This window comes from Grammomys surdaster, unplaced genomic scaffold (genome assembly GCF_004785775.1).
Source record: "Grammomys surdaster isolate TR1022 unplaced genomic scaffold, NIH_TR_1.0 125603, whole genome shotgun sequence".
Classification (NCBI taxonomy): domain Eukaryota; kingdom Metazoa; phylum Chordata; class Mammalia; order Rodentia; family Muridae; genus Grammomys; species Grammomys surdaster.
In genome coordinates this window covers 830,878-858,342 of record NW_021620446.1, presented here as the reverse complement: position 1 = coordinate 858,342, position 27,465 = coordinate 830,878, and the positions used below count along the sequence as shown (strand labels likewise).

The window sequence follows — 27,465 nt, the reverse complement described above, 5'->3', positions numbered from 1 at the left end:
AGTATTATTTCCAGCCCCAGGGAAAGGTCTAAGTAAAAGCTAGGAAGGGGCTGCCCAACCAACTCAACACAAGTGCTCTCACAACCTGCATCCCTCATGGCTGGATTTACTAGACTAAGAACTGGATCTGTTTTAGGAGGTTGCTTTTTGTTTGTTTGTAAGTTAAAAAGACTGTTTCTGTACTTATTACTTTTCTGATGGTAAAGCAACTTTAGGAGGGTTTATTTAGGCTCATAGCGCAAGAGTGAGGATATGGTGAAGACATCAGCTGCAGGAACTTGAGGCAGCTGGTCACATCCAGTCAGAAAACAAAAGAGAGATGAACTCAAGGACTACGGCTCACTTCTCTCCCACATACACTGCGGATGAGCAGGGCTCACAGGGCCAAGCTGGGAGCGTCCTGGGGGCTGGAGATGTGCTCGGCTTACTTTCTCCGTTTAATTCAGACAGGACACCCCACCCCCCAGCCCACAGAACGGTACTACACACATTTAGGGTGTCTTCCTACTTCAATGAACATAATGTAGACAATTCCTCAGAGACATGTCCAGATGGATTCCAGATCGCATTAGGTTGACAATGAAGATTAACAATCATTACAGGGCTTTTAGTAGGTTGTAGAAAAGGGTAGCACTTACCTTTAAATTTTGATCTAATATTTGCCAATTCCTTGTTTATCCTCTTTATTTCAGCTTCTTTACTTTTACCTAGGAGAAAAGAATAAAAATATATTGTTTCATTGCCTCTAAAGAAGCATTCTTTCCTGCTGAGGCCCACACTAAGAACTGTTGACAGATTCATGGTTTTCTGAGGTGCTGGGAATAAGGGCCCCAACTACATGGAACACTACAACAGACAAAGCCCTGGGGTCTCCACTCAGCCTCAAAACTTTAAGACAGGAGGTAAAACCAAGGAAAGAAGTAAACCATTTCAAGACCAGCAGCAGGACCCAAGACCCTAGTAGACCGGCCTAAGCTAATCACAGCACAGCAAGTACCCCATGAGGATAGTAATGAAGGCAGCTCCCAGCAACTCAGAGTGGAGCACCGAGGAAAGAAGAGTTTAACCCCCAAGCTTCTAACTGTCTTCTCTCATGACACTCACAAAATGCAAAGTCTAGCAAGTCTACCTCCAATGCAAAATGAAGTTAGGAGAAAAGGGAAAACAGCTACTTTGTGACGGTCAAACCTCCACTCTGTGTGATACCGGCTGCTGGACCACTGCCCATCCTTCCACAAACACTGGCTTCTTACACATCTGACTTAACTTTACTTGGGCTGGCAGTCCAAAGAGGGCAGAGGAATTAATCAGGAACACACATCTTACCAGATAAACATGCTGTGTATTTGTATGTGTAAATCACTTTTTGAAACAGCAAGGAAAACAATGTAAAGGGTCCATAGGCAGCATGGTGAGTGGTGCACTTGCTGCACAAGCTAGGGATCTGAGATTGGTCCCTCGAACCCGGTAAAGGTAGAAGCTCATGAGAATGACACCAGTTATTCTCTGGCCTCTACATTTACACCACACTCCACACACACATGAAATAATAATAATAATAATAATAATAATAATAATAATAATAATAATAAATAAAATTCAAACTTTAAAAATAGCTTTGCCAGGCATGGTGGTACAAACTCTTCTTCTTCTTCTTCTTCTTTTTTTTTTGTTTGTTTGTTTGTTTGGTTGGTTGGTTGGTTGGTTGGTTTTTCGAGACAGGGTTTCTCTGTGTAGCCCTGGCTGTCCTGGAACTCACCCTGTAGACCAGGCTAGCCTTGAACTCTCGAACTCAGAAATCTGCCTGCCTCTGCCTAACAAGTGCTGGGATTAAAGGCGTGCGCCACCACTGCCCGGCTTTTAAATTAATGTTTGCTTTTATTTCTTTTTTTGTTTGTTTGTTTGGTTGGTTGGTTGGTTGGTTGGTTGGTTGGTTTTTTGAGACAGGGTTTCTCTGTATAGCCCTGGCTGTCCTGGAACTCATTCTGTAGGCCAGGCTGGCCTCGAACTCAGAAATCCGCCTGGTGGTACAAACTCTTAACCCCAGCACTCAGGAGGCAGAGGTAAAGCCAGCCTGGTCTATTAGTGAGACCATGTCTCAAAACAAAACACTGCCTTAACAACCAATAGCTGCTTAAAGATAGAGGATCCTTCCTCTCTTGATGCAGGAGGCCACTGATAGGTTTCCCGAGCTCCAGTAAATGCTCCCACACTCATATAACTGTTTGTCCCAGACATATGTGCAGACAAAAACATACACATAAAATAAGCAAAAAGTTTTAAAGAAAAAGCTTAAAAGGGCCTTCTCCATTAAAGTAAGAAAGGGAAGTATTGGCATGGAGGGGAACAGGGGGACGAGGTGAGGGTAGATATAACCGAAATACATTGAACTCATGTATGTAATTATAATAAAAGATGATAAAAATATAAATAAAAAATAAAAACAAAGGATCCTCTCAAGCTACTCCTGATTTAGTAGATGTTCTTCCAAAAGGAACAACCCATCTGCAACACAAAACCACAACACAGGCTGTCCCAAGCCCAAGTCTGGCAGAGCCAACACTAACTCAGCCTCACGCTGCTGCTACCCAGCTTACCTGCCTCCCAGCAAGGCAGGCACAAGCATCACTTATCTCCTGTGAATACTTGCTCATGAGCAGGGCTCACTATGGCTGAACTGAGAACAGTTTTGAGTCCAGTTCTACCCAGCGAGCTCTAGATGTCCAGGTGAGAAGGACAGGAAACAGGCAAAGAGCAGCAAGGCCTAGAGCCCAACAACCTCACATCACTGTCCCCAACCCTGATGGAGCAGGTCTCAGGACCCTGACTCCTGTCTGCCACACTTGAGCAGCTGAAGGCTCCATCAGGGTGGGCACAGCAAACACTGGCTTAGCTCTGGTGCTTCCTAAACTGCCAGGAACAAGGTAAGAAGAAGCTTTTATTTCTGAAGTTTTCTTTAATCCTGTCCTTAAGAGGTATAGTAGTTCAAATTTATAATCCCAGTATTCAGGAGGCTGAGAGGCAGGATTACTGTGAGTTGGAAGCTAACCTGGGCTATAACATAAGCAAAAAAGGAAAAAGAGAGAGAGAGAGAGAGAGAGAGAGAGAGGGAGGAATAAAAAGACAGGCTTGGTGGAACACACCCACCCTAACCCCAGCACAGACTTCATCTCCACATCTCCTCTGAACATCAGGCTCTGACACATCCTGCTCTAAAGAGATAGCAGGGTGTCCCCAGCCAGAGGTCCAGCCTCAGGAGGGAGGCTCTTGGAGCACAAAGTTTCACCTAAGGGTCACCAAAAAAAATTGGGGTATGGCTGTAAGTTCCTGTGATGACACAAGTGCTCCTGTGCAGAACAGCTGAGGAAATGGAGATCCAGGCAGCTCTTCCTTCCAGGCTGTGCCCACGACTGCATATCTGTGGAGGCTCATTTCAGCAGATGTAGGAAGGAAAAGGAGTAAGGGAGAGGTGCAGCCCATTTGTGAACCTACTTTCTAGCCAGAAGCAGCTTCCCTGCTGCAGAGCTTGGAGAATGGTGTGGGAGGCTTTGGTTTTTCTGGAGAAAATTAAAATTTTGCCCATGAATAAGAAGTAAAAATAATTTTTCTTAAAAATGGAAGAGTCTTCTTAAATTGTTTTGGCTATTGTAAACTAAAACAGCTTTAGCTTGTAAAGTATTTCATATTTTGGTTTTTTTTGTTGTTTTTTTTTTTTTGGTTTTTTTTTTTTGGTTTTGGTTTTGTTTTTTTGCCACCACCACCCCTCCCTCCTGCTTTTGAGACAGGGTCTGACAAAGAATGTAGCCTCAACTAGCCTGGAACACATGACAATCCTCTTTTTGGCCTTAGCTATCAGTCACAACACCTGGCTCTCATAAGACTGCCCCAAGACAGACAGACAGACAGACAGACAGACAGACAGACAGAGTGGGGAGCCCAGGGAGCTGATAGACATCTATCATTTCAGCACTCAGGAGACTGGGTCGGGGGAGAGGTTTGCCTGCCATGGTGAGATCCTAAGTTCCATCTCCAGTATCATAAAAATGAAAAGGAGGCTAGAGAGATGGCTCCATAGTTGAGGGCACTGAGTGCTTTTCCAGAGGGCCTGGGTTCAATTCCTAGCATTCACATGGCAGCTCCCAAACTCAAGGTCCAGGGGATCTGATACCCTCTTCTGCTCTCTGCAGGCACTGCTTGTACATGGTGAGCAGAGATACATGCAAGTAAAACATCTATAAGCATAAAAGATAAAATGAAAAAAAGATTTTTTTAAAAAAGAGAAACAATAAATGTAAAATATGTGCATAAAGACCTAAGTTCCATCCCCAGAATCTACAAGAAAAAGTCAGGTGGGGTGGCACAGGCTTGTCATTCCAGATCTGAGAGTGGAAAAACAGAGTCCTGAGGCTGGCCAGTCAACCAGTCTAGCTTACTCAACCAACTCTAGGTCAAGGATCAGTCCCTGTCTCAAAGACAGACAGACAGACAGACAGACCAACCAACATGGATAACTCCTAAAGAATGCCAATAGAAGATAGTCTTGCTTGAGCATATGCATGTACACACACACTCACACACACACACTCAAGTTTTAAAACTAGGAACGGCTGAAGGACTCTGGACAGTAGGAGCCAGAGGAAAGCCTAGCCAAGCCCCAGAGCATGGTGCTTTAAAGGTCTACTATTAGCATAGCAGCTTGTTTTATATGGGGGTGCTGTATATATAAGTTGTTTGTTGTTCTTTAGTTTCTTTCGACAGGGTCTCAAGTAGCCAAGGCTAGCATAGTGAAAGTGGGGAAATGCCTCAAAAACAAAACAAAAACTGGGTGTGGTGACTTTGAGTTCTAGGCTAGCCTACTCTACACAGTTCCATCCAGAACTACATAGAAAGACATGTCTCAAAAAGAAAATGAAAAAAAGTTTTACATGGAGCTTGAGACACTAAGCAGTGTTGAACATCAGAATGGTTATAACTAAGATATTCAAGCAAAAGAAACAAGACATTGGGCGTTATGTCCAGCAAAGTGATCAAGTATAAATGTCATAAACCAACTACATACATTAAGTCCAGACACCTTGCTCCCTAAATTCTTTATAGAAAATGAACCTCAGACATCCAGTCACATGAAGAACCACAGAAAACATCAACTATGAATATGAGACACATGCACGAGGTGGGCAGAGGAACATATGTGGGTGTAAGTGTTCGGGGACAGTCTAGGTGTACAGGATGGTAGTATGCAAGGGGAAGGCATGCATAAGTACAGAAACGTTATGTTCAGACAATGTAACTGTGCAAGTGTCAACCACAGCTCTCACAGGAGCACAGCTGGACAAGGAGGAGGCAGCGGCTTAGCCTTTACCCAGAGTAGTAACACCGAACTGTAGAAGAGTGGTCACTCAGAAAGCCTAACAGTTTCCTGACTCAGTAGTTCCCAGTGGGAAGGGAGACCTGTGCACCCACACACCCACACCATCCTGAAAGCTAACTCAATGTAGTTGGTCCTGAAACAGAGAAGTAGTGGACCCCAGGTGACCAGAGGTCTCAGGCACACTTAGTAGACCTGTCCTTCCCTATGTTTCACATCTACCCTGTCTCTGATCTATGGGGCTCTGGCCAGGCCTCTATCAGCCCTACCATCCTGGCATTACCCTCGGTCCTCCACAGTCACCTGGGTCTGCTCAAGCCATTTCCTATGGTAGACATGAGTATATCTCTGCCTTCATCTGGGTCCTTCAATCCATCTGACCACAGCTTCCCCTACAGAAAACTCGAGTCTCTTCCAAGAACAAGGAATGAACCTATTCCTTGAGAGATCGCCCACTTGCCACCACCAATGCACTCCTGGGCAGCTCAAAGAGATAAGATCCCTAATTTACTCCTGTCCTCAGGCATCCCTGTCTGTCTGCAGCCTCACTGCCTCTTCCACTAAAAAGTGAGGCCATCTCTCCTTTCCCTGGATCAGAGCCCAATGTCTGAGACCTCTCAGGACTAGCAGACTGAGGAACAGCAAGGGATGAAGAGAGGATTCCTTCAGTGAGAGCAAGAGCAGGTCTACCTGTCTGAAAAGCTCCCACATGGGGAGTAACCAGGAGCTAAGCATGCATACAAACTCTGGTACTGCTGCTCTAAAACGGGCTCATGTTACCCAGCTACGATGGCTCCAAGTCCAGTCTGATACAGAAGACAGCATCATAGAACCCCATGTTACTGTGAGGGTTAGACAGTAAGAGTGACACAGGCCATTAACACTGCCCTCCACAGGATGGTACTTTTACTCACTCCACAGGGGTCACCAAATGTCCAACTCTGGAAAATGCCATAGAGGAATTCCCATCAGATGAAATGATACACAGGATTTAAAGTGCAGGAGACGCTAGCAGATGTTTTACAGGTGACATCTGCATCATCTATTACAAATGTGCCCCTGAGCAATAGCTGGCCCATGTTCCCTACTAATGTCACACTTCTAACTCGTAGGCAAAGGGCCTCAAAGAACAGATCTAGAAAAAACGAAAAATCGAAACAAAACAAAACCAACAACAAAAAGCTAATGTGACAAAGATTTAGCTTTGGGACCAGATGTAGTGGCACATGCCTTTAATCCCAGTACTCAGGAGGCAGAGACAGGCAAAACTCTTTGAGTCTGAGGTCACTGAGGTCAGCCTAACCTACATAGAGAGCTCCAGGCCAGTCAGGGTTACAAAGTGAAACCTGCCCCCATCTCCAAAACAACAACACTTTAAAAAAAAAATTAGATATAGGCAAGGACAAGGGCTACTGACCTATTCTAATCTAGAAATCAATTTCGAAAAGGTAACCACCAACCTGAGTAACTAATTGGCCTGTGTTAACAAGTCTAACAGACAGTCTGAGTTGTGGGATTCTGGTCTTAGCTACCTTAACTCTCTGAAATGCAGCAGCAATTTCAGCATGGACTTCGGAGTGTCACTGGCTAATCAGTGACCCAGACTTGCTGCAGACATTGGCCAGGAGCAAGCAGTAATTTGCATCAGTGAGTCTCAAAGAATGCACAGAATGGGGACAGGCTGGGATTGAGCACCTGGGAGAAAGCTCATTCCTCAGCAACAGACTAGTTAATCATTCTTCAATCTTCTCCAGGGGCCAGATGAATCCCTGATGGTAGCAGTAGAGAATGGCCTAGATTACAAAATACCTGCCTAGGCTGGACATGTTGGCAGACACCTCTAATCCTAGAATGCAGGGGACTAAAGCAGGAGGATCACAAGTTCATGGCCAGCCTGGGCTGTGCAGTTGGACCTTACAGAAAGAGAGACAGAGACAGAGAGACACAGAGATCAAAACATGAACCTTTGACATGTACAATAAAACTTTGTCTAAAGTGAAGTTTCAATCAAATGTACGCTAAGATAGAATCTCTCTTCACTTTAGACTTTCCACATTAATGAAGAAAAGCCTACTAGGCATTGAAGGTGTTCACCACAATACCCACCCACAACTGACCCACAAACTGCAAGACTCAGGTTGTTGGACTTTCCCACCTCAGATCTTCTACTGACAAGACTGCCATTAGCCAGAATGCTCTGAGGAATATAATTTCAGATAATGGGCAGAAGGCAGTGAGTGGCCACAGGCTTGATATGGCTGTGCTCAGGAATGCCTCTGCGGTCTGTGTTAATGGGAAGGGGGGTTCTCTGATCAAAATCCACACCAATAAACCCAAGTAAAAGTGCAGACAGACTGATGGCACAGATCTGTGATTCTGAGCATGGGAAGCTAAAGGCATATGGAGTGAGCTTCAAAGGGAGGAGAGAAGGGGAGAAGGGAGAGGGAAGAAAATTAACAGAACACTAAAAATTGTTCTGCCGACAAGCCCCAGTGGATAAAACCCATTTGGTTGACACACTAGGCTGGACCATCTTTTTCAGCAGCTTTTTTGGAATATGATTCACAAACCACACTGTTTACTCACATAAAACACATACATCAGTGGCTTCTAACATACTCCTATCTGTCTGCCCTTTATCTCTACAAATGAAACTCCATAACTATTAGCAGTCATTTACCAGCCCCTGGCAACCTCAACTGGCTCGTAATGGGCTTGTCTGTTTTCAGTCCATCTAAGTGGGAAAGTACAGTATGTGTGATTACAGTCTGGCTTCTTTCCTCAGCACTGTGTTGTCAAGCAGCAGCCAACACAGCCCTTTTTATTGTGACATCACAGTGCTCCATATTTTGTTACCTAGTGGCTTTTGGGTTGTTTCTACTTTTGGGCTATCAAGAATAACATTCTTGGGACAAAAGGGATGGCTCAGTGATAAATAGCACTTGTTCTTACAGAGGGTCTAAGTTCAGTTCCCACATTCCCATGCTGACATGGTAGCTCACAATCATCTGTTAACACCAGCTCGAGGGTAATAACACCTCTTCTGACTCTGAGGGCGCCATGCATGCACAGGGTACACATACATAAGTTCAGTCTAAACAGTCATAGACATAAAACTAATAAATAAATCTTTAAAAAACTTATGATGCTAGAGAGATGACTCAGGAGTTAAGAACATTTGTTCTTGCAGAGGACACAGGTTCTGTTCCCAGAACCCACATGGTGGTTCATAACTGTCTGCAACTCCAATTCCAAAAGATCCCTTTTTTGACCTCCTCAGGCACTGCACATATAAGGTATAGAGACACACATGTAGGCAAACTGCTCATACTTAAAAATGCTCATTCATAAAAATAAATATACCTTAAAAAAAAAAAAAAACAAGCCAGGTGGTGGTGGCACACACCTTTAATTCCAGCATTCAGGAGGCAGAGGCAGGCAGATCTGTTAGTTCCAGGTCAGTCTGGTCTATAAATAGTTCCAGGACAGTTGCCAAAGCAACACAGAGAAACTCTAGCTCGAAAAACCAAAAAAATAAAAATAAGCCTTAATAAATTAACATCCCACAGGCCAGCCAAGGCTACCCAGTGAGACCCTGACTGTCATATTCACATGTAAGTTTCTGTATATACATATCCTTTCTCTTAGACACATGCATCACAGAGGAAGTCCTGGTCATATGGTGACCATATTTACACTAAACCACCATCCCCACCCTAGACTAACAGCCAGTCAAGGAGGGGACTTAAGTCCTTCCACAGGAGCCACATTCAACACATAACTTGGTAAATTAAGAGATTTTACCCCTCGCAGGGCAGTGGTGGTGCACACCTTTAATCCCAGCACTTGGGAGGCAGAGGCAGGCGGATTTCTGAGTTTGAGAGTTTGAGGCTAGCCTGGTCTACAGAGTGAGTTCCAGGACAGCCAGGGCTACACAGAGAAACTCTGTCTCGAAAAAAAAAAAAAAAAGAGAGAGAGAAAGAGAGAGAGAGAGAGAGAGAGAGAGAGAGAGAGAGATTTTACCCCAGATCCCTTTCAGACACCAGAACTATCTGTGAGCTTCATTCAGGTAAGTTGTGTTTCAGGTGTGCTTATGTCTGTGTGGATGTGCCTACCCATGTGTGATGTAGAAGCTAGAGATCACCTTCAGGTGACACTCCTCAGGCACCATCTACCTTGTCCACACACACACACACACACACACACACACACACACACACACACACAAGGCTTCTCTGTGTAACCTAGGATGTCCCGGAACTCTGGTCGTTTGAATAGTTATGGCCCCCATGACTATGTTTGAATGTTTCACCCATATGGAGTGGCACTGTTAGGAGGAGGTACAGCCTTCTGGAGTTGGTGTGGCCTTATTGGAGGAAGTGTGTTACTGTAGGGATGAGCTTTGAGGTCTCCTATGCTCAAGTTAAGCCCAGTGTGGCACACAGTTTCCTTCTGTTTCCTGTGGATTAAGACATAAAACTCTCAGCTCCCTTTCCAGCACCACGTTTGTTTGTAAGCTACCATGTTTCCTGCCATGAGGACAACAGACTAAACCTCTGGAGCTGTAAGCCAGCCCCAGTTAAATGTTTTCCTTTATGAGAGTTGCCATGGTCATGGTGTCTCTTCACAGCAATAAAACCCTAAGACAGAAGTTGGTACCAGGAATTGGGTATTGCTGTGATAGGCCTGACCATGTTTTTGTCTGGAGGAATGTGGATTTGGGGACTTTGGGTTAGGAAAGCAATGGAATGCTTTAAGTGCTGTTTAATGGGCCATAGTAGTAAGAAGCATGGAAGAAAGTGGTGCTGAGGGTGATTTGAACCATGGGAGCCTGGGTCAAGAAAAGAATTTTAGTATGTTGCCTAGAGATCATTCTTGTGATATTCTGATGAAGAATGTGGCTGCTTTTTTACTTTGTGAGAAGAGTTCCTGAAGCTAAAGTAAAGAGGTTCAGACTAATTGCATCAGCAAAGGAAGTCTCTAAACAGTCTAGTATCAACTATGCTGTGTGGTTACTGATGTTCACTCTTATAAAGAGCATTTGGATGAAAAGAGACAGGATGTGAAAGGAAGAATACAAAATATATGAATTGATGAGAAAGAGGGCACCAAAAGTGAAATGGAGCTAAAACCTGTGTTCACGGAGATAATAAACACGCAGATCTCTGAGTTCAAGGTCAGCCTACTATACGCAGCATGTTCCAGAACAGCCAAGCTCAGGCAGTGAAGGAAATCACTGAAAACAGAAAGTTAGTGAAGGTGTAATTGAAAGATGGGGCCATGTTCCAGCTCCAGCAAGCAGCAGAACTTGGAAGCTTTGGTCATGGAATTCTGGCTTTAGAGTCAAAGACAGAAGAAAAGGGTTATGGAATCTCCCTCCGAGATTAGGAAAACCGAGGCCAGATGTATGGCAGGGGTGTTCCTGCATGGAGGCCCAGAAGGGCCACTGTGAAGCTGTGAAAGTGAAGCCTGGATTACCCTGGAAACCAAGAGGTTAGAGATGCCAGAGCCCTGGGAGACCTGCCGAGGAAAGCTGCTAACAGGGAGTGGAACCACTCCAAGAGAAAAAAGGGTGTTGCCATCAAAGCTGAAATAGTTGGAAATCTGAAGAGCATTTTCACATCAGACATGGAGATGCAGAGTTTGGAGTTTGTCTAGATGGTTTTCAGTCTGGCTTTGGTCCAGTATTTCCTCACTGTGCTCCCTTCCCTATATTTTGTAACAGTGATGTATATCCTGTGCCATTATATGCTGGAAGTGTATGATTTTTTATTTGATTTTATAGGGGATTACATTTAAAGAGACTGCATGAATCTCAAAAGAGACTTTAAATTTTGGACTTTTAAAAATTGTTGAGCCTGTGACAAACTATGGGGACTTTGAAGTTGGAGTAAATGCATTTTCCACTATGTTGTGTCTCCAAGCCTAAGAGGGCCAGGGAGTGGAATGTGGTGGTTTGAATAGGTATGGCCCTCAAGGCATGTGTTTGAATGTTTCACCCATAGGTAGTGGCCCTAACAGAAAGTATGCCCTTTTAGAGGAAGTGTGTCATTTGAAGGTGGGATTTGAGATCTCCTGTGCTCAAGCAATGTGGCACAGTCTCCTGCTGCCTGTGGATCAAGATGTAGAACTCTCAGCTCCTTCTCCAGCACCAAGTCTGCCAGTAAACTGTCCTGTTTCCCTCCATGACAATAATGAACTAAATTTCTAAAACTGTAAGCCAGCCCCCAATTAAGTGTTTTCCTTTTTAAGAATTGCTGTGTTCATGTTGTCTCTTCACAGCACTAAAATCCTAAGATAAACTCCCTCTACCGAAATCCACCTGCCTCTCTCTCCCAAATGCTGGGATTAAAGGTATGAGCCAGCCGGGCAGTGGTGGGACATGCCTTTAATCCCAGCACTTGGGAGGCAGAGGTAGGCCGATTTCTGAGTTTGAGGCCAGCCTGGTCTACAGAGTGAGTTCCAGGACAGCCAGGGCTGCACAGAGAACCCTGTCTTGAAAAACAAAACAACAACAACAAAATAATAATAATAATAATAATAATAATAATAATAATAATAATAAGGGCTGGCAGCGAGATGGCTCAGCGGTTAAAAGCACTGACTGTTCTTCCAAAGGTCCTGAGTTCAATTCCCAGCAACCACATGGTGGCTCACAACCATTTCTAATGAGATCTGATGCCCTCTTCTGGTGTGTCTGAAGACAGCTACAATGTACTCATATAAATAAAATAAATAAATCTTTAAAAAAAAAAAACACAAAACTAAAACAGTTCTTTTGCTGGGCAGTGGTGGCGCATGCTTTTAATCCCAGCACTTGGGAGGCAGAGGCAGGCAGATTTCTGAGTTCGAGGCCAGCCTGGTCTACAGAGTGAGCTCCAGGACAGCCAGGACTACACAGAGAAACCCTGTCTCAAAAAACCAAAATAATAATAATAATAATAATAATAATAATAATAATAATAAATCTACTAAGCATTCAGAACTGGATCCACACCTCCCACCACAAGGACAATGACAAGAATGTCAGCTTCAAAAGTCAGGCATGGGGGTGCACACCTTCAATCTCAAGAGAATCCCAGGCCAGCCTGGTCTCCAGGACTTCCAGAGCTACCTACTAAGACCTGATCTCAAACCAAAAAAGGGGGTAGCCGGGCGGTGGTGGCACACACCCGTAATCCCAGCACTTGGGAGGCAGAGGCAGGCGGATTTCTGAGTTCGAGGCCAGCCTGGTCTACAGAGTGAGTTCCAGGACAGCCTGGGCTATACAGAGAAACCTTGTCTCGAAAAACCAAAAAAAAAAGGGGGGGTAGATGGAAGGAGAGGACTGAGTGAAGGAGAGGTAGAGATGTGGGATGACAGGAGGGATGAGTTGGGGGTTGGGGGGGATGAAGGAGTAAAGTACTGGGAGAGAAAACTGGACTGGGTGGGGGGCATCTCTGGAATGAGCCAGAAACCTAGAACAATGGAAACTCCCAGGAATCTATGAGGGTGATCCCAGCTAAGACTCCTTAGCAATGGGGAATATGGAGCCTGAACAGACCACCTCCTGTAATCAGACAAGACTTTCAATGTAGGGATTGGGACACCAACCCAGCTACACAACCTTAGACAATCTGTCCTGCCTACAAGATGTGCAAGGGTAAAAAGAATGGAGGGTGAGGGAAGGGCCAACCAAGTACTGGCCCAGCTTGAAATCCATGCCATGAGAGGGACCCTACCCCTGATACTATTGACAATATTCTGCTACACTTGCAGACAGGAGCCTATCATAACTCACCAGAGAGGTTTCCCACAGGAACTGATGGAAACTAATGCAAAGACCCACAATCAAACATTAAGTAGATGGGGAATCCTGTGGAAGAGGAGCCATGGGGTCAAGGACACCACAAGAAAGCCACAGAATCAACTATCGGCCCACAGATCCAACCAGGGGGCAGGAATGGGACGGGCGTAGCCCTCTGCACATGTGTACAACTGTGCAGCTGGGGCTTCCTGTGGGACTCCTAAAGTGGGAGCAGGGGCTATCTCTGACTACACTGCCTGCCTTTGGATCCCTTTCTCCTTGTCTACCCTCAATAGAAGATGCAACTAATCTTACAGCAACTTAATATACCAAGGCTGGTTGATAAGAGGCCTCTGTTTTCTGAGGAGAAGGGAAGGAGGACTGGATGAGGAGGGAGGAGAGAGGGAGGACCTAGGAGGAAAGGAGAGGAAGCTGCAATCGGGATGTAAAGTAAATAAATAACTTAATCAATTAAAGAAATGAATGCCAGCTTCAGTTGCTGAGCCATCCTCGGGGGCAGAAGGACCTGGTACTCCCGGTGGGATATTTAGCCTGCAGCTCCCTCCAGCTGCACTCCCAACTCCTAGGAGAGAGGGACTGGCTACTCTGTGCAGGGACAATTCAGGGTACAGTTAAATATAGCAACAAAAGCTTAACATGGAGAAGTGATTGAATGTAGTCAACAGGGTGGGGTACACCTGTCTTCCCAGCTACTTCTGAGGCTGAGGCAGGAGAATGACTGAACCTAGGAAACAGGAGGCTAGCCTAGGCAATGTAGCCATCACCACGGGTGTCTGTATGCATTAACAGTGGTGAGGAATCTATCAGAGAGAACTTACAGAGGACTCCTTGTCAAAAAAAAAAGACTCACCACAGTCCACAGAACCAATAAACTCTGATCTGTTCAAAGACTTTCAAATGTCTATAGGCACAGTGGGATTCAAAACAAGGCTTTGACTTGTTGGCACTGTGACCAGTAAAAACCACCTCCACCAAAAATAAAAATAAAAAAGCTATTGAATTGGTTTTTGTTATTGTTTGTTTGGGGGAGGGGTTGTTATGGTTTATTTTGTTTGTTTTTGGTTTTGCTTTAGAAGGTTCTCAAGTAATCTAAGGCTAGCTTCAAACTTGCTAGGTAAGCCAAGGTTAGCCTGATCCTCCTGCCTCCGCTTCCCAAGTGCTGGGGTTACAGGCATGTACCACAATGCTGAGCTTTAGACATGTATTTGCTTACTTGCTTGCTTTATGTTGCTGTTTGGTTTGGGTTTTTAATACAAGGTCTCTTAGGGGCTGGAGAGATGGCTCAGCAGTTAAGAGCACTGACTGCTCTCCCAGAGGTCCTGAGTTCAAATCCTGGTAACCACACAGTGGCTCACAACCATCCATAATAAGATTGGATGCCCTCTTCTGGTGTGTCTGAAGACAGCTACAGTGTACTCATAAATAAAATAAATAAATAAATCTTAAAAAAAAAAAAAGACAGGGTTTCTCTATTATTATACAGCCTGGCTGTCCTGGAACTGTGTAGCCCAGACTGGCCTCAAATTCAGAGATACACCTGCCTCTGCCTCTCAAATCCTGGGATTAAAGACCACCAGAACTGTATTTTGAACTATAAAAAATGCAAACCAGAAATATTCAAAAATACTCATAGTTTCATCATTTTAAAAGACTTTTCACTACAAAGAAAAACTGTCTTGAAAAGCAACAACAAAAACAAAAAACCTGCAAGTATAACAGACTAGCTCTCCACCAGCAGAGCCCAGCTCTGTGCCCTGTGCTCCACCAAGCCCTTCTGGTCTAACCTACCCTTATTGCCACCTCCAATGCCCTAGCCCTTCCTCTCCAACAATACTGAAGGGAAAGGGGTGAGGTTGTCCAAGGAAGTCATGGCTGCAGGGCCACAGTGTGGCCAGGAGTAACACCTTCTCCACCTAGCTCCCTGGAAGGTTACAGCAACGAAAGACTTGGTGAGCTCAGGCCCCACGATCTCTTGGTCTATGTTCTGTGTATGGGGCACTATGTCTCAGTGAAACTGTTGTCTACTCACAAACTATTTTGTGCATCTTGGTCAAGCATAACTACGCTACATGCACACCAATGCCAGGGCTAATTATGAAACACTGCCCCGCCCTCATCTCAGCACAGGAACTCCCAATTGATCCTAGCCGCCGGAGTAAAACCGCACAGGTGGTGCTGCTTTTCAGACATGTCAGCCTTTATTGGCCTCCACATGGGAGTCAGGGAAGTTTAGAAAGCAAATCCTTACACAGTTTTGTAATCTGAGTGTAAGGTATCATATGATTCAGTAAAAACCATTCATTTGGTTTTGTTCTTTGGCTTGGTTTGAAACAGGGTATCCCCCTTGTAGCCCAGAAAGGCCTGGAATTGATGATCCTCCTGTCTCAGCCTCTACAGAGATTGTAGGTGTACAGAACACCTACTTTTGCTCACTTGTGTTTTAAATGAATGCCTTTCAATCTGCATTTCTTTCTAACTGGGGAGTTTGTTGTTTGTTGTTGTTGTTTGGGTTTTTTTGTTTGTTTGGTTGGTTGGTTGGTTGGTTGGTTTTTGTTTTTTTGAGACAGGGTTTCTCTGTGTAGCCCTGGCTGTCCTGGAACTCACTCTGTAGACCACCAGGCTGGCCTCGAACTCAGAAATCTGCCTGCCTCTGCCTCCCAAGTGCTGGGATTAAAGGCGTGCGCCACCACTGCCCGGCTGGGAGATTTTTATTTAGCTTCTACATACAGAAACTGAAGGAGACCATCCAACTTTGTAGCTCCTATAGCTTCCGTATCAGGCCTTAAATCAGGCCTCATGCCACTCACTGCTGACCAAATGGGGAGGGTGGGAGGAGAACATTCCAGATTGTATTAACCTGCAGGCAGGCAAGGACTGCATCACACACTTCCATCTGGAAAGAATGCTTGTTAGACAAGGCCACACCCAAGCACACAGTCCTCCAGTTACCTTGGAATTGCTGATTTGTAGTGCCCAAATACCTCTGTACCTCTATTATTTCTCTGTCTCCTGTAGGATCACCCACCTCCAATCGGAGAAGTACATCAGGCAGGGTGTCGGTCTCACTCCACCTCCAGATCTGAGAAATCTATCAGGCAAAAGAGCCCATCCTGCCCATCCCAATGGCAGTGCCAGTCCACTGTGGGTTTTGTTTTCAGATTCAGGAGGGTTTTTTCTTTGTGATGTTATTTCACTGTGAAATCCAAGCTGACATTGAACACATGTCTCCCTGCCTCTGGAATTAAAGGCTTAATTCCAAGGCTTCAGCATAGCAGGATTTTGGTTTTTCTTTCTTGTTAAATTACATTTACTTGTGCTGGGCGGTGGTGGCACATGCCTTTAATCCCAGCACTTGGGAGGCAGAGGCATGCGGATTTCTGAGTTCGAGGCTAGCCTGGTCTACAGAGTAAGTTCCAGGACAGCCAGGGCTACTCAGAGAAACCCTGTCTCAAAAAACCAAAAAAAAAAAAAAAATTACATTTACTTATTTGTGTGTGTGTGTGTGAATGTACATGTGTGCCATCATACAGGAGAGGTCAAAAGACAACTTGAGGGAACTGGTTCTTTCTTTCCATCATGAGGATCCCAGAGATCAAACTCTGGTTATCAGTCTTGGCAGCAAGTACCTCAGCCCTCTGAACTATCTGGGCAGTCTAGACCCAACCAATATTTCTGATTAATTTACTCCAGATTAACAAAAATATTTTTGTTTTTTAAGCCTTATAAATCCTGAAGTTTGAACTCAAGGGAGGCTTATGCTCAAGAAGCTGCCACAGGTGAGATCCACCAGAGCTCAGCCTTCTCCGGAGTTGACACCACATAGGTCAGCTCTTCTCACTCTGTAAACTGTCTCCAAAATACCACTTCAGGGTTGGGAAGAAGGGTCAGTGGTTAAAAACACTTGTTTTTCTTGCAAAGGCCCAAGGTTCAACTCCCGGTACCCAAACAGCATTCACAGCCATCCAGTTCACAGCTGCAGGGAATCCAACACCTTCTGACCTCAGGCACCAGGCATGCGTTCAGAACACAGACATACATGCAAACAAAACACTGATATACATAAAATTTTTAAAAGCTTTAAGATAACCATTTCTACAGCAGATGCTCATCTGCCCTTCTAGTCTGACTCATTTGTTTTTTTAAAGAGCCAAGGAAATGTCATTTAATCCCACAGCAACAGCCTTTCTAAGAACCCTGCCTCATGCAGTTCCCAAAGCAGAGAGAATCATTCTAAGAGGAGAGGTACCCAGCATGGTGTACATCTGCAAGCCTAGCACCCCAAAGGCTAACCTGGACTACACATGAATTCAAGGCAAACTTGGGATATACAGTAAAACAGTCTCAACTGGGGGTTGGAGGTTGGGGGGAGGGATTGAGACTGCTGCTAGGTACTGACATAGGAAGGTGCTACCAATGGGACAGCCAACTTGTCACAAAAGAAACAGTGTAACCACCCTTTCTGAGGGTGGGAAAGTACTATGGAACTCATGGGCATCTCCTGAAAGCCCCAACCAACACTGCAGCACAGGAGCCATGCTGGCAGTGAAGACTTCCTTCCTCATCCCTCACCATACTGTCACAAGTTTTTAAAATGGGTTTGTAAGGAATATGAATTATGCAGAAGACTGCAAAAGAAAATGTGCAAGACAAGCATTCTTCTCAAAAAGTCAGCACTTCTCAATGGGACAATCAGGAAAGAAGACAGTGAGTAAACTTTAGGGGCTTTTAACTTTGAAGGTTCTTTTTAAAATTTAACAAAAACTTAGGCTTAATGGCATATGACTATAATCTCAGCACCGAAGAGTCAGTCCAGACTACCTACGAGGCTCTTAATCAATTAATAAATATGCTAAGCATGATGTCTCACATTGGACTTAGGGGGCTAAGGTAACAAACAGAACTACACAGGAAGTTCTAAGTCAGCCTGGCCCTCAGTATGAGACCCCATCTCACATAAGTAAAACATAATCTTTTTCATTAAAACAAGGAATGGTCAGGCATAGCAACACATGCCTTTAATGTCAACATTAGGGAGACAGATGTAGATGGATCTTGTGAGTTCAAGGCCAGCCTGGGCTACAAAGGTGCTTTTATCATGCTTGGATGCCTTCTACTTAATTATTGTACGAGCTCAAGTGAAGGAAGATAGGGGGTGGGGTCCAGCAAGCCACACTCTTCTAAGAGGCATCACTTGGCCACCCCAATCTTCCTTCACTTGAGCTCCCACAATGATTAAGTAGAAAGCATCCAAGCATGATAAAAGCACCTACACTGACTCCAAACTCCAGCATTTCCTGCCCGTGGCAATATGATTAGTCTCACAAGGACCTCTGTCTTTCTGCTGTAGTCCTGCTTGTTCTACAGTCAATTCTCAGAGTATGCCAAGTTCAGTCAGCATTGTATAGAAAGGTGTTCTGCAACTTGTGATGAAGGTGGGCCCAGTAAACCCACAGCAAGGTGAAAATACTGAGCAAAAAAGGCACTGAATACACTTAACCCAGAGCCTCAGGCTCAGGAGCACAGCACACTACAGAACCACACTTGTTTCCTGTGGTGACCAGGGACTGAGGGGAAGCTGCACTGGCTGCCACTGCTCAGGATTGTGAAAGGATCGTACCACAAGCAGACCAGTAAAAGATCAAAAATCAAAGCCAGATTTTCATGGACTGTGCATTGCTTTTATGCATATTAATAAGATCAAAAACCCCTGTCAGGGCAAACCATCTTAGTTGGGATCACTGGTAATCCCAATTATATTGGATTGTTGATAACAGCAGTGCACAAAGACAAGTGCCACTTGTCTGGGGGGTGTGGCTCCGGGTGGGTCATCCTCAGCACTGTAAACACCAATGAGGAAGACATGCTAAATAAGTTCTATATGGTTTTCCTTTGTGAACATCACTAGTGAAAAAGCCAACAAAAATTCCAAACTATCCAGGTCAGAAGGGTTTTCATTTCCTTGGAACACTATCAACACAATGGCCTATATGGATGTCAAGGACTACACTGAGTGAAAAAGTCAATCTCCAAAGGTCACACGCTGTACAATTCCATTTATGTGACATCCTTAAGATCACAAAATTACAGAGCTGGTGAGCAGATTAGCGGTTGCCATGGTGGGAGGCGGTGGGTGTGGCTACGAGAGCTAACTCTAGGGAGCTTCACGGAACAGAGCTGAACAGTCTCTCACAGAGGTGGAAGCAACTGGAAGCCACACAAACTGAACCACACAGCATCACACACACACACTTAGATACACATAATTTGCAAGTAAAACTACTGACATCTAAGCTAAGAGCTGACATACTCAAGGGTCTGGGATCAATTCCCAGCACCAAAAAAATAAAATAAATAAATAAACAAAATAATGAAATCTAAATACCCCAGTGGTTTGTACTAATGGCAGTTTTCCCGTGTTGAAAATACCATAGTTACAAAAGATGTCTACATCAAGAAAGGTGGCATGAGGGATGCCAAGGGCCTTCCTGTCAATTTCTTCACAATTTCCTGTGAGTTATTTCAAAATAACTCTAAAACTCGGAATAAATAGTTTTTTTTTCATTTTTAACATTCAGTGGGGCACACGTGCCACAGCAAACATGCACAGTGTACATGCAGAGGTTAAAGAACAATTTGGTGAGTCAGTTCTCTTCTACCATGTGGCTTCCGGGGATGGAACTCAGGTCACCAGGCTTGGCAGCTAGTGCCCTTACCAGCTGAGCTACCTTACCAGCCCAAATCAGCAGTTAAGAACACTGGCTACTCCTGCAGAGGATACAGGTTCAATTCTTAGCACCCACATGGCTACTAACAACTATCTATATCTCCAGTTCCAGGGATCCGATGTCTTCTTCTGACCTCCACAGGCACCAGGAACACATGTGGCATACAGACAGACATGCAGGCAAAAAACTCATACACTATGTACATTTATGTATGTGTGTATGTATGTACGTATGTTATAGTGTATATGTGTGTAGGTGTGCATGTGTTGTTATTTTAAAAAGAAAAAAGAAACAAGCTGAGATGGCCCAGCAGTTAAGAACACATGCTGCTCATGCAAAGGACAAAGGTTCTGTTCCCAGCACCCACCAACCATACAGGGGAGATCACAACACCCTGTCAGTTCTGTTCTAGGAAATTCAATACCTCTGGCCTCTCCCAACACCTCATGCACATGACACACATATAAGTAAGCAGACATACATATACATAAGTAAAAATAAATAAAAGCAAGAGAAACAGAAGAATGTATAAGGCTCTGACATACTGAAGTCATATTACTAAATTCATAGGCCCTGGGTGAAGCAGACCAGGAAAAAACACATTACTTTTATAAGACTGAATTTGTCTGTTACCTGAGCCGCAAAGCTACGGGCCTCAGTGACATGGGAGCAGGTTGGTGGCTGCCTATGCTCAGAGAGTAAACTAGTAACCCAAGAGCAAACAAGATGCAGAACCTCACAGCTCACACATCCCTTTGTCCCCCTCAACCCTTCCCTCTCAGTGTTCATTCAACACAGGCCTTCCGAGAGATACCAGATAAAAAATGCTGCTGAAACAGACATGAAACAGCTTAGCTGTTAGCTAAGGACACATTAGCTCATAGCCAACTCCTTGAGAACCAAGTCTCACAGCTGGCAGCTTCTAGCTACAGGGTTGGTAGCAGAGCCAGAATCCAGCACTGTACCCTGGGGGCTGACCTAGGACTCCCTCCCCACAGAGCCACCACCCACTCTCATCATGAGAAAGCAGTAAACACAAACTCAGGAAAAGGGGGAGCAGTGATCCCCACCTCCCATGGCCTAGGGATCATGTTCACACCAGCTCTGGTCCCCTGCTCAAGTGAGAATTTCTGTGTCTTGCTTGGAGCTGACTCACTCACAGAGCACATATTGTATGCCAGACACTGAGGGGCACGGACCGGTGGAGCGAAGGGCAAGGCACAGAGGGCCCTTGCTTTAGTGCTTCCTGTACAGCAGGACATAAGCCTCCCCTGGAAGAGACAACATCACAACAGAGGACACTGCTCCACAGAAGCAGGCCAGAGTGTCACAGGAGACCTGACAGCAGAGAAGGAAGGTATTCTGAGAGAATGGCTAGGTTACACAGAAACCTGCTCCCAGAGAGGCCCAGGTACCAGGCACCCCGTCTTCCAACGGCTCCTCTAGGAAAGGTCTTGTACACTCCATATACCTTTGGGGAACTATTTACCACTATTACAACTGAGGCACTTGGTGTTGCCAAACATCGTCCAAGACATAGAACTGCCTCCCCACAACAAATATCAATCATCCCCAAAGATTAGCTATGCCAAGATAGGGATGGCTTCTCTACCAATCAATCAATAAGTTATTTACCAAGTTCTTAGCATGTATCACCTCTGATCAAACACAGGACATGTCTAACAAGTGGTAACCTGTTGGGTGAGAAACTGACTTTCACTCTCAATGTCCTGCACAAATGTAACCCTTTTCAGAAAACAGAAGGATGGAGCTGGGGAAATAGTCAGGGGTGTAAAGATACTTGCTGCCACACCTGAAGACCCACATGATAAAAAGGGAAAACTGACTTCTGAGAGAGATGTCCTCTGACCAGAACACAGGCACCATGGCTTATGGGTGAATATACATATACACACACGACACACACTTATAAATGTAATTTTTTACGAAAGTTTTAAGAAAAGAACAAAATGCATCATGACTATGAATGTTATTGTCTAAAATTTTGGTAAGCCCTGATCCAAGGATACCTGTATCTTTGCAGAGGAGAGAGGGACAGAAGTCTACCTCTTCCAGAGTCCTGCAGACCCAGGCAAGCTGGGGTCATGCACACAGTCTTAAGAAATACAGTATAAAATGAAGTGTTAGTGTGACGACACACTGGGCAAAATTCCTCAGGACAAATAATAATCTAAAGTGACAAAAATCATGGAGTCAGCTATTTGCTGTATACCAAGAAAAAAATAAACTGACAGGAAAATGGCTTTTCTTCTTGTCAGTAAGGGGATGTCTGATAACCCTCAGAAGTTTCGGTAAGCCAAAGTCCTGGGTACCCGCCCTGCCTGACCTTTAACCTTCCGACCCATTTCACTTTGAGCAGATTTTTTTTCCCACCCAGGGGACACTGGCTACAGAACTGCTCAGCGGAGAAGCGGGCGCAGCTTCCAGCATCCACACCCGGCTGCTCCCGGTTCCCTGGGGGAATGAGTCACTTTAATCGCAGTGGGTGAGATCTAATCATCGCCCAATATGCCGCCTGAATCAAGTCTGAGAGACGTATAGTGTCCCTATCCCCGCCCAAAGAGAAAATCCACGCTGTTTTGGAAAACGCTGGGTTAAAGGCTCCATTACTAGAAAGACCAAGATGACATCATGCTGGGGAGGGGCGTCTTGGGCCGGAAACCCCTCGACTGTGCCACAAACCCCACAGACTCCCCACCGCGCCCCGCACTTCCATCGCTACACCTAGATCTCAAGACACCTAAGCCCCGCACCTCAGTCTGAACACCCACAGGCAATCTCCAGCAGTCCAAACCAATACATGCAACCACTCCACCAGGGTTCTGCACCCCAGATCGCAGCCTAACATCTCTGCTCCTACCCCAACCCCACTGCCAGATTTGCACCTCCAGGACCCTGCCCCACTCACCGGCACGAATCTTCAATCTACACCCATCGTCGGGTCAGGACTTGGGACACCCCCACCCCCACCCCAGTCTGGGCCCCCGCAGCAGGCAACCAACTCCCGCCAGATGTGCACCCAGGACGCGCGCTCTGCACCCTAAGCGCCCGCGCGGGACCCCCGCCCCACCGCGCGATCTGCACTCCGTAGCCCTCCTTCCCAGGCCTGCGCCGACTCGCGCATCGTCCCACACACCTCTCCCAGTTCCGGCCGAACCCCCAGGCCCCCGGCCGCACCTGCGGACCCCCGGCCGCGCCCCCGCTCAGGCCCGCTCGGGCGTCTGGCACTCACAGTTGCGGATGTCTGAGATGAAGACCGCTAGGCCTCGCATCCCATCCCCCTTGGAAACGGCCGGCATCTTGGCGACCCGGGAGTGGCCTTGGCGGCGGACTGGAACAGCACGGGTGCGGCCGTCAAGCCGAAGAGCCCTGGAGCGCGGAGCCGCCTAGCCACAGCCGCCTCGGGCCCCCGAGCGCCGCTCGCTGGGCCGCGCGCGCGCGCACGCACGACGCACGCGCTGGCGCGCACGCTGAATCGCGCGCCCGCCGACGGGCGGTGCGAGAGAGCGTGCGCGTTCTCGCGGTCCCGGGGGGAGGGGGCACGGGAGAGACGGGGGCGTGGCGCGGAATAGATCAGGATTACTGCTTGAAGAACCCGAGCTGTGCTGAGAGCGCAGGCGCTATGCTTCCTGTTATCGCCGCCTGGTAAAGGATCTTTCCAAAGTATACCGAAGTTGCCCCGATCTCGCACTCAGTGAGCCCGGCTTTACCTAAACAGGGACACTGACACCAGTGCCGGATCAACCTAGTGTCACACGGGGCTGTGGGGGAGGAGCTGGCTGCACTTGCACCTGCAGCGGTCTACCTTTGCCTGTGCAAACCCATCCCAGCGCCCGGCCAGTAGGACTGACCTCCTTCCCCAGGCCACCGGTGTGGAACAGGAGTCAGAGGCGTTTACAAGCCTCTAACCTGGAACAAAAGGAAGCGCTACTCCAGGTCCCTACTTCCCTTACAAATGGGGAAACTGAGGCTCGAAGATAGACTGTCCACCCTTGCCGAGGTGACTTGTCTGGAGTACAACCTCTCAGCATCCATCCAGGCCCCTTTGCTTCTTGCTTCTGCTCCCCTGTTCCCCTCTCTCATTAGATCTTTCCTATGGACCCATTTTGCAGAGGAGCAGGATGGGCCTAACACTCCCGCAAGTGGAGATCATGGTGGCTCTTTCCTAGCTCTCTTCTGTGAAGAAGAAGCTTCCCACCTAAGGAGATTATCATGACCCAGACCCAACAGGCAGAACTCTGTCCCTTCTCATCCTTTTACACAGTTGTAGTGGAGCCTAGCCAAGAGAAGGAAGAGGCACGATCCTCCTATGAATCAGCCAGCCCACCAAGGTCCCAGGACTGATGGAAGAAATTGAGAACATAATAACCCAAATTTCTGGCAAGGCTGCTGAATTTGCCTGACTTTTTAAGAGGGAAAAGAGCCAGCACCAGAAAATAAACTTCCTCCAGCTTGTCTGCCCCATCAAAAAGATGCTTCTGGGCCATATAAGGAGTGCTGAGCAGGCGACAGTAGGAACCCCCAAAGCTTATGCCCAGACAGGAACGAGACTGCAGGAGATTCTCAAGACTCCTCCATTGTACTGACTCAGATTCACCACAGCCATCCTATAATTAATATTTTAAATAATTTTATTATAAATTATTTATTGAGAGGGCTGTGCAATGCAGAACTCAAAGGACACTTTGTGAGCACCTTTACCTGCTGAGTCATCTCAAAAAATGGTTAATCTTCGTTGTCAAATTTGATGGGATTTACACTCATCATGAAAACAAACATCTGGCCGGGTGGTGGTGGCGCACGCCTTTAATCCCAGCATTTGGGAGGCAGAGGCAGGCGGATTTCTGAGTTCGGAGGCCAGCCTGGTCTACAGAGTGAGTTCCAGGACAGCCAGGACTACACAAAGAGACCCTGTCTCAAAAAAAAAAAACAAAAGAAAAAAAAAAGAAAACAAACATCTGGGCACGCCTGTCAGGAAGTTCCTAGATTCGTTTGATTGAGATAGGAAGGCCCACCATAAATATAGGCGGCACGGGTCCTGAGCTGAATAAAAAGGAGCGGAACTGAACAGCAGCATTCATCTGTTTCCTGGCTGTGGTGACAATGTGACCAGCTGCCTGAGCTCTTACTGTCATGACTTCCCATTCTAATAGACTATATCCTCCAACTGTGAGCTTCAACAAAACCTTTTCTTAGCTTGCTTTTGTCACGGAAAAAAAAAAGATAAATAAATAATAAAGTGCCGCACAAGTATGCCACACCAGGCCTGACAAGTGGACGCAGGAAAGACTCTACCTATGGCCAGTGCCTTTGCCATCTCAGATCCACGAGCCACCAGATCACTTTCCCCACCCCACCGAAGCCTTGAACCTGAGCACATGGTCCTTCCAAACCACTCACTGAAGGAGAGCCTGCCATTAGGGTAATGGGGCCTTGAGAACAATCCAGTTTAAGTTGTCTGAACTAGAGTCTTGTCACAGTATTTTCCCCAAGGACAAATGGGACTGAGAGCCTGCCTTCCTCCAAAGTTCCAGCTGCAGTTTTATAGAGAGGACAGCAGAGCATCCCAGACAGACAACCCTGCCCTGTCCCATTTCCTATGCTCCCCTAACTCTGCTCTTGCCCACCTCCTGTCAATTTTACAAATGGCCCAGTTTCCTTCCTGTAGTTTCTTCAGTAGGTTACAGATAATGAACCTTACCGAAAATACTGGGATTCTCTGCCTAGTACAGGTTTGGCTAGGTCCTGAGCATTCTGAAGGACAGGAATGTAGAAGTCCTCAGGCCCAGTGGCTATCTGTGTGATTAGACAATTACCTGTGATCATCAGAAGTGATGAGGGGGCATGCACCTTTAATCCCAGCACTTGGGAGGCAGAGGGAGGTGGATCTACAAAGAATTTGAGGCTAGCCTGCTCTACAGCACTAGTTCTAGGACAGTTAGGGCTACACAAAGAAACCTTGTCTTTAAAAAAGGAGGAGGAGGAAGAAAAGGAAGTAGAAGAAGATGAGAAGGAGGAAGGGACAAGTGCTCAGGAAGGCCAGACCCTGAAAGCAGAGTAACCCCTGCCACAAAGGACCTGTAGATATGGAGGGATTCAAACACTCTAAAGTGGTTCTGGCTGTGGCTCAGAGGTAGAACATTTTTCTTTAATATGTAAGACCACTCATATGACCCCCAAGACCACAGAAAAAATAAAATAAAATTCACTGAGCATGATAGTTCATACTTTGTAATCCCAGCTATTTTGAATGCCAAGGAAAAAAGGATTGGAGGTATAAGACCAGACAGGCAAGTTAATGAGACTCTGTCTCAAAATTAATTTTAGTTTAGACAAGGTCTCATGTGGCTCAGGCTGACCTCAAACTTGCTGTGTAGCTGATACTGGCCTTCAAAATAATCTTTTAAAAGGCTGGTGATGTAGTTTAGTGGCAAAGTGCTTACTCAATGTAGAGATCAGGCTGTGACACGCTCTAAGTTACTACATACTATGTGGAACCATGGGTTTCAGGCTGTGCCTTGCCTTGGGTGACTCCATTTTACAAGCATCACTTGGCTCTATTCTGAGTGCAGCTATAGAGGCAGGAAGACTGTATCTCATTCATGCACATAGGCACCACCACCTTTTCAGCACCACCCATGAGGCACAGACTGATAAATGACATTCCTAAGAAGTTGCAAGGTTACCACCTTTGAGTTTATCAAAGTATATTGAAAGACTCTCAGAAAAGCTTAGCCTCGCCAGGCAGGGTGGGGGAGGGAGTGGGGGTGGGGGTAAGGGGTGTGTGTGTCCACACCTGTAATACCAGCACTCGGGAAGTTGAGGCAGGTGAGTCTCTGAGTTGTAGGCCAGGGCTACACAGAAAAATCCTGTCTCAAAAACCGAGGGGGGGGCAGGCCTTTTGAATGTATTGAATACACCAGACCAAAAAGGATATACCAGACCCTTACCTGTATCACTTAAAAGAAGAGATCCTAACACTCCTGTGGCAGCAGTGGTGATAGAGATAGGACCCAATAAACTGTCATCTGACCATCCCACGTGGTATCTATGCTCAAGAGATAGACAAGCAAAAACACCCCGTATTGTCCCCTGGGGCTTTGGCTCAGCATATCTGACAACTTGTCACTGCCCACTCAAGTTCCAGTCTGTCCATCAGTCCATCTAGAACCGTCTTTCCATCTGGACCCAGTCCTGCCCTTGACCTCCAGGGCCCTGCTCCTGCACACCGCCAGCACCTCTTCCTTTGGGTTTGTAATATCTTATCTAACCACATGTGTATAAGCTCTCAGCCTGTCTTCAGTAAGACCTCTTTGAATTCAAAGCCGTCTTCCCCTCTCTTAGTTAGGGTTACTATTGCTGTGATGAAACACCACAACAAAAGAGGGGTTGTGATTTATACCTCTGTAGTCACCGTCCATTAAGGCAGGAAACTCAAACTTGGCTTTAGCTTGTTTCTCTCTCTCTCTCTCTCTCTCTCTCTCTCTCTCTCTCTCTCTCTCTCTCTCTCTCTCTGTCTCTCTCTCTCTCTCTCTCTCTCTGAG

General features: G+C 46.1%; 1 protein-coding gene across 2 annotated transcripts in view; it reads right to left on the bottom strand.

Moving 5' to 3' along the window:
* Nucleotides 1-23,329, bottom strand: part of Ap2a2 (adaptor related protein complex 2 subunit alpha 2) — a 70,268-nt gene extending 46,939 nt beyond the window's left edge. For both annotated transcript variants that reach the window (XM_028786832.1, XM_028786833.1), the window contains exons 1-2: nt 23,154-23,329; nt 639-707 (exon numbers count right to left, since the gene is read on the bottom strand). In XM_028786832.1, the coding sequence (XP_028642665.1) occupies nt 639-707; nt 23,154-23,220 (136 nt within the window). In that variant the 5' untranslated portion in view covers nt 23,221-23,329. The remainder of the gene's footprint in view (nt 1-638; nt 708-23,153) is intronic.
* Nucleotides 23,330-27,465: the final 4,136 nt, after the last annotated feature.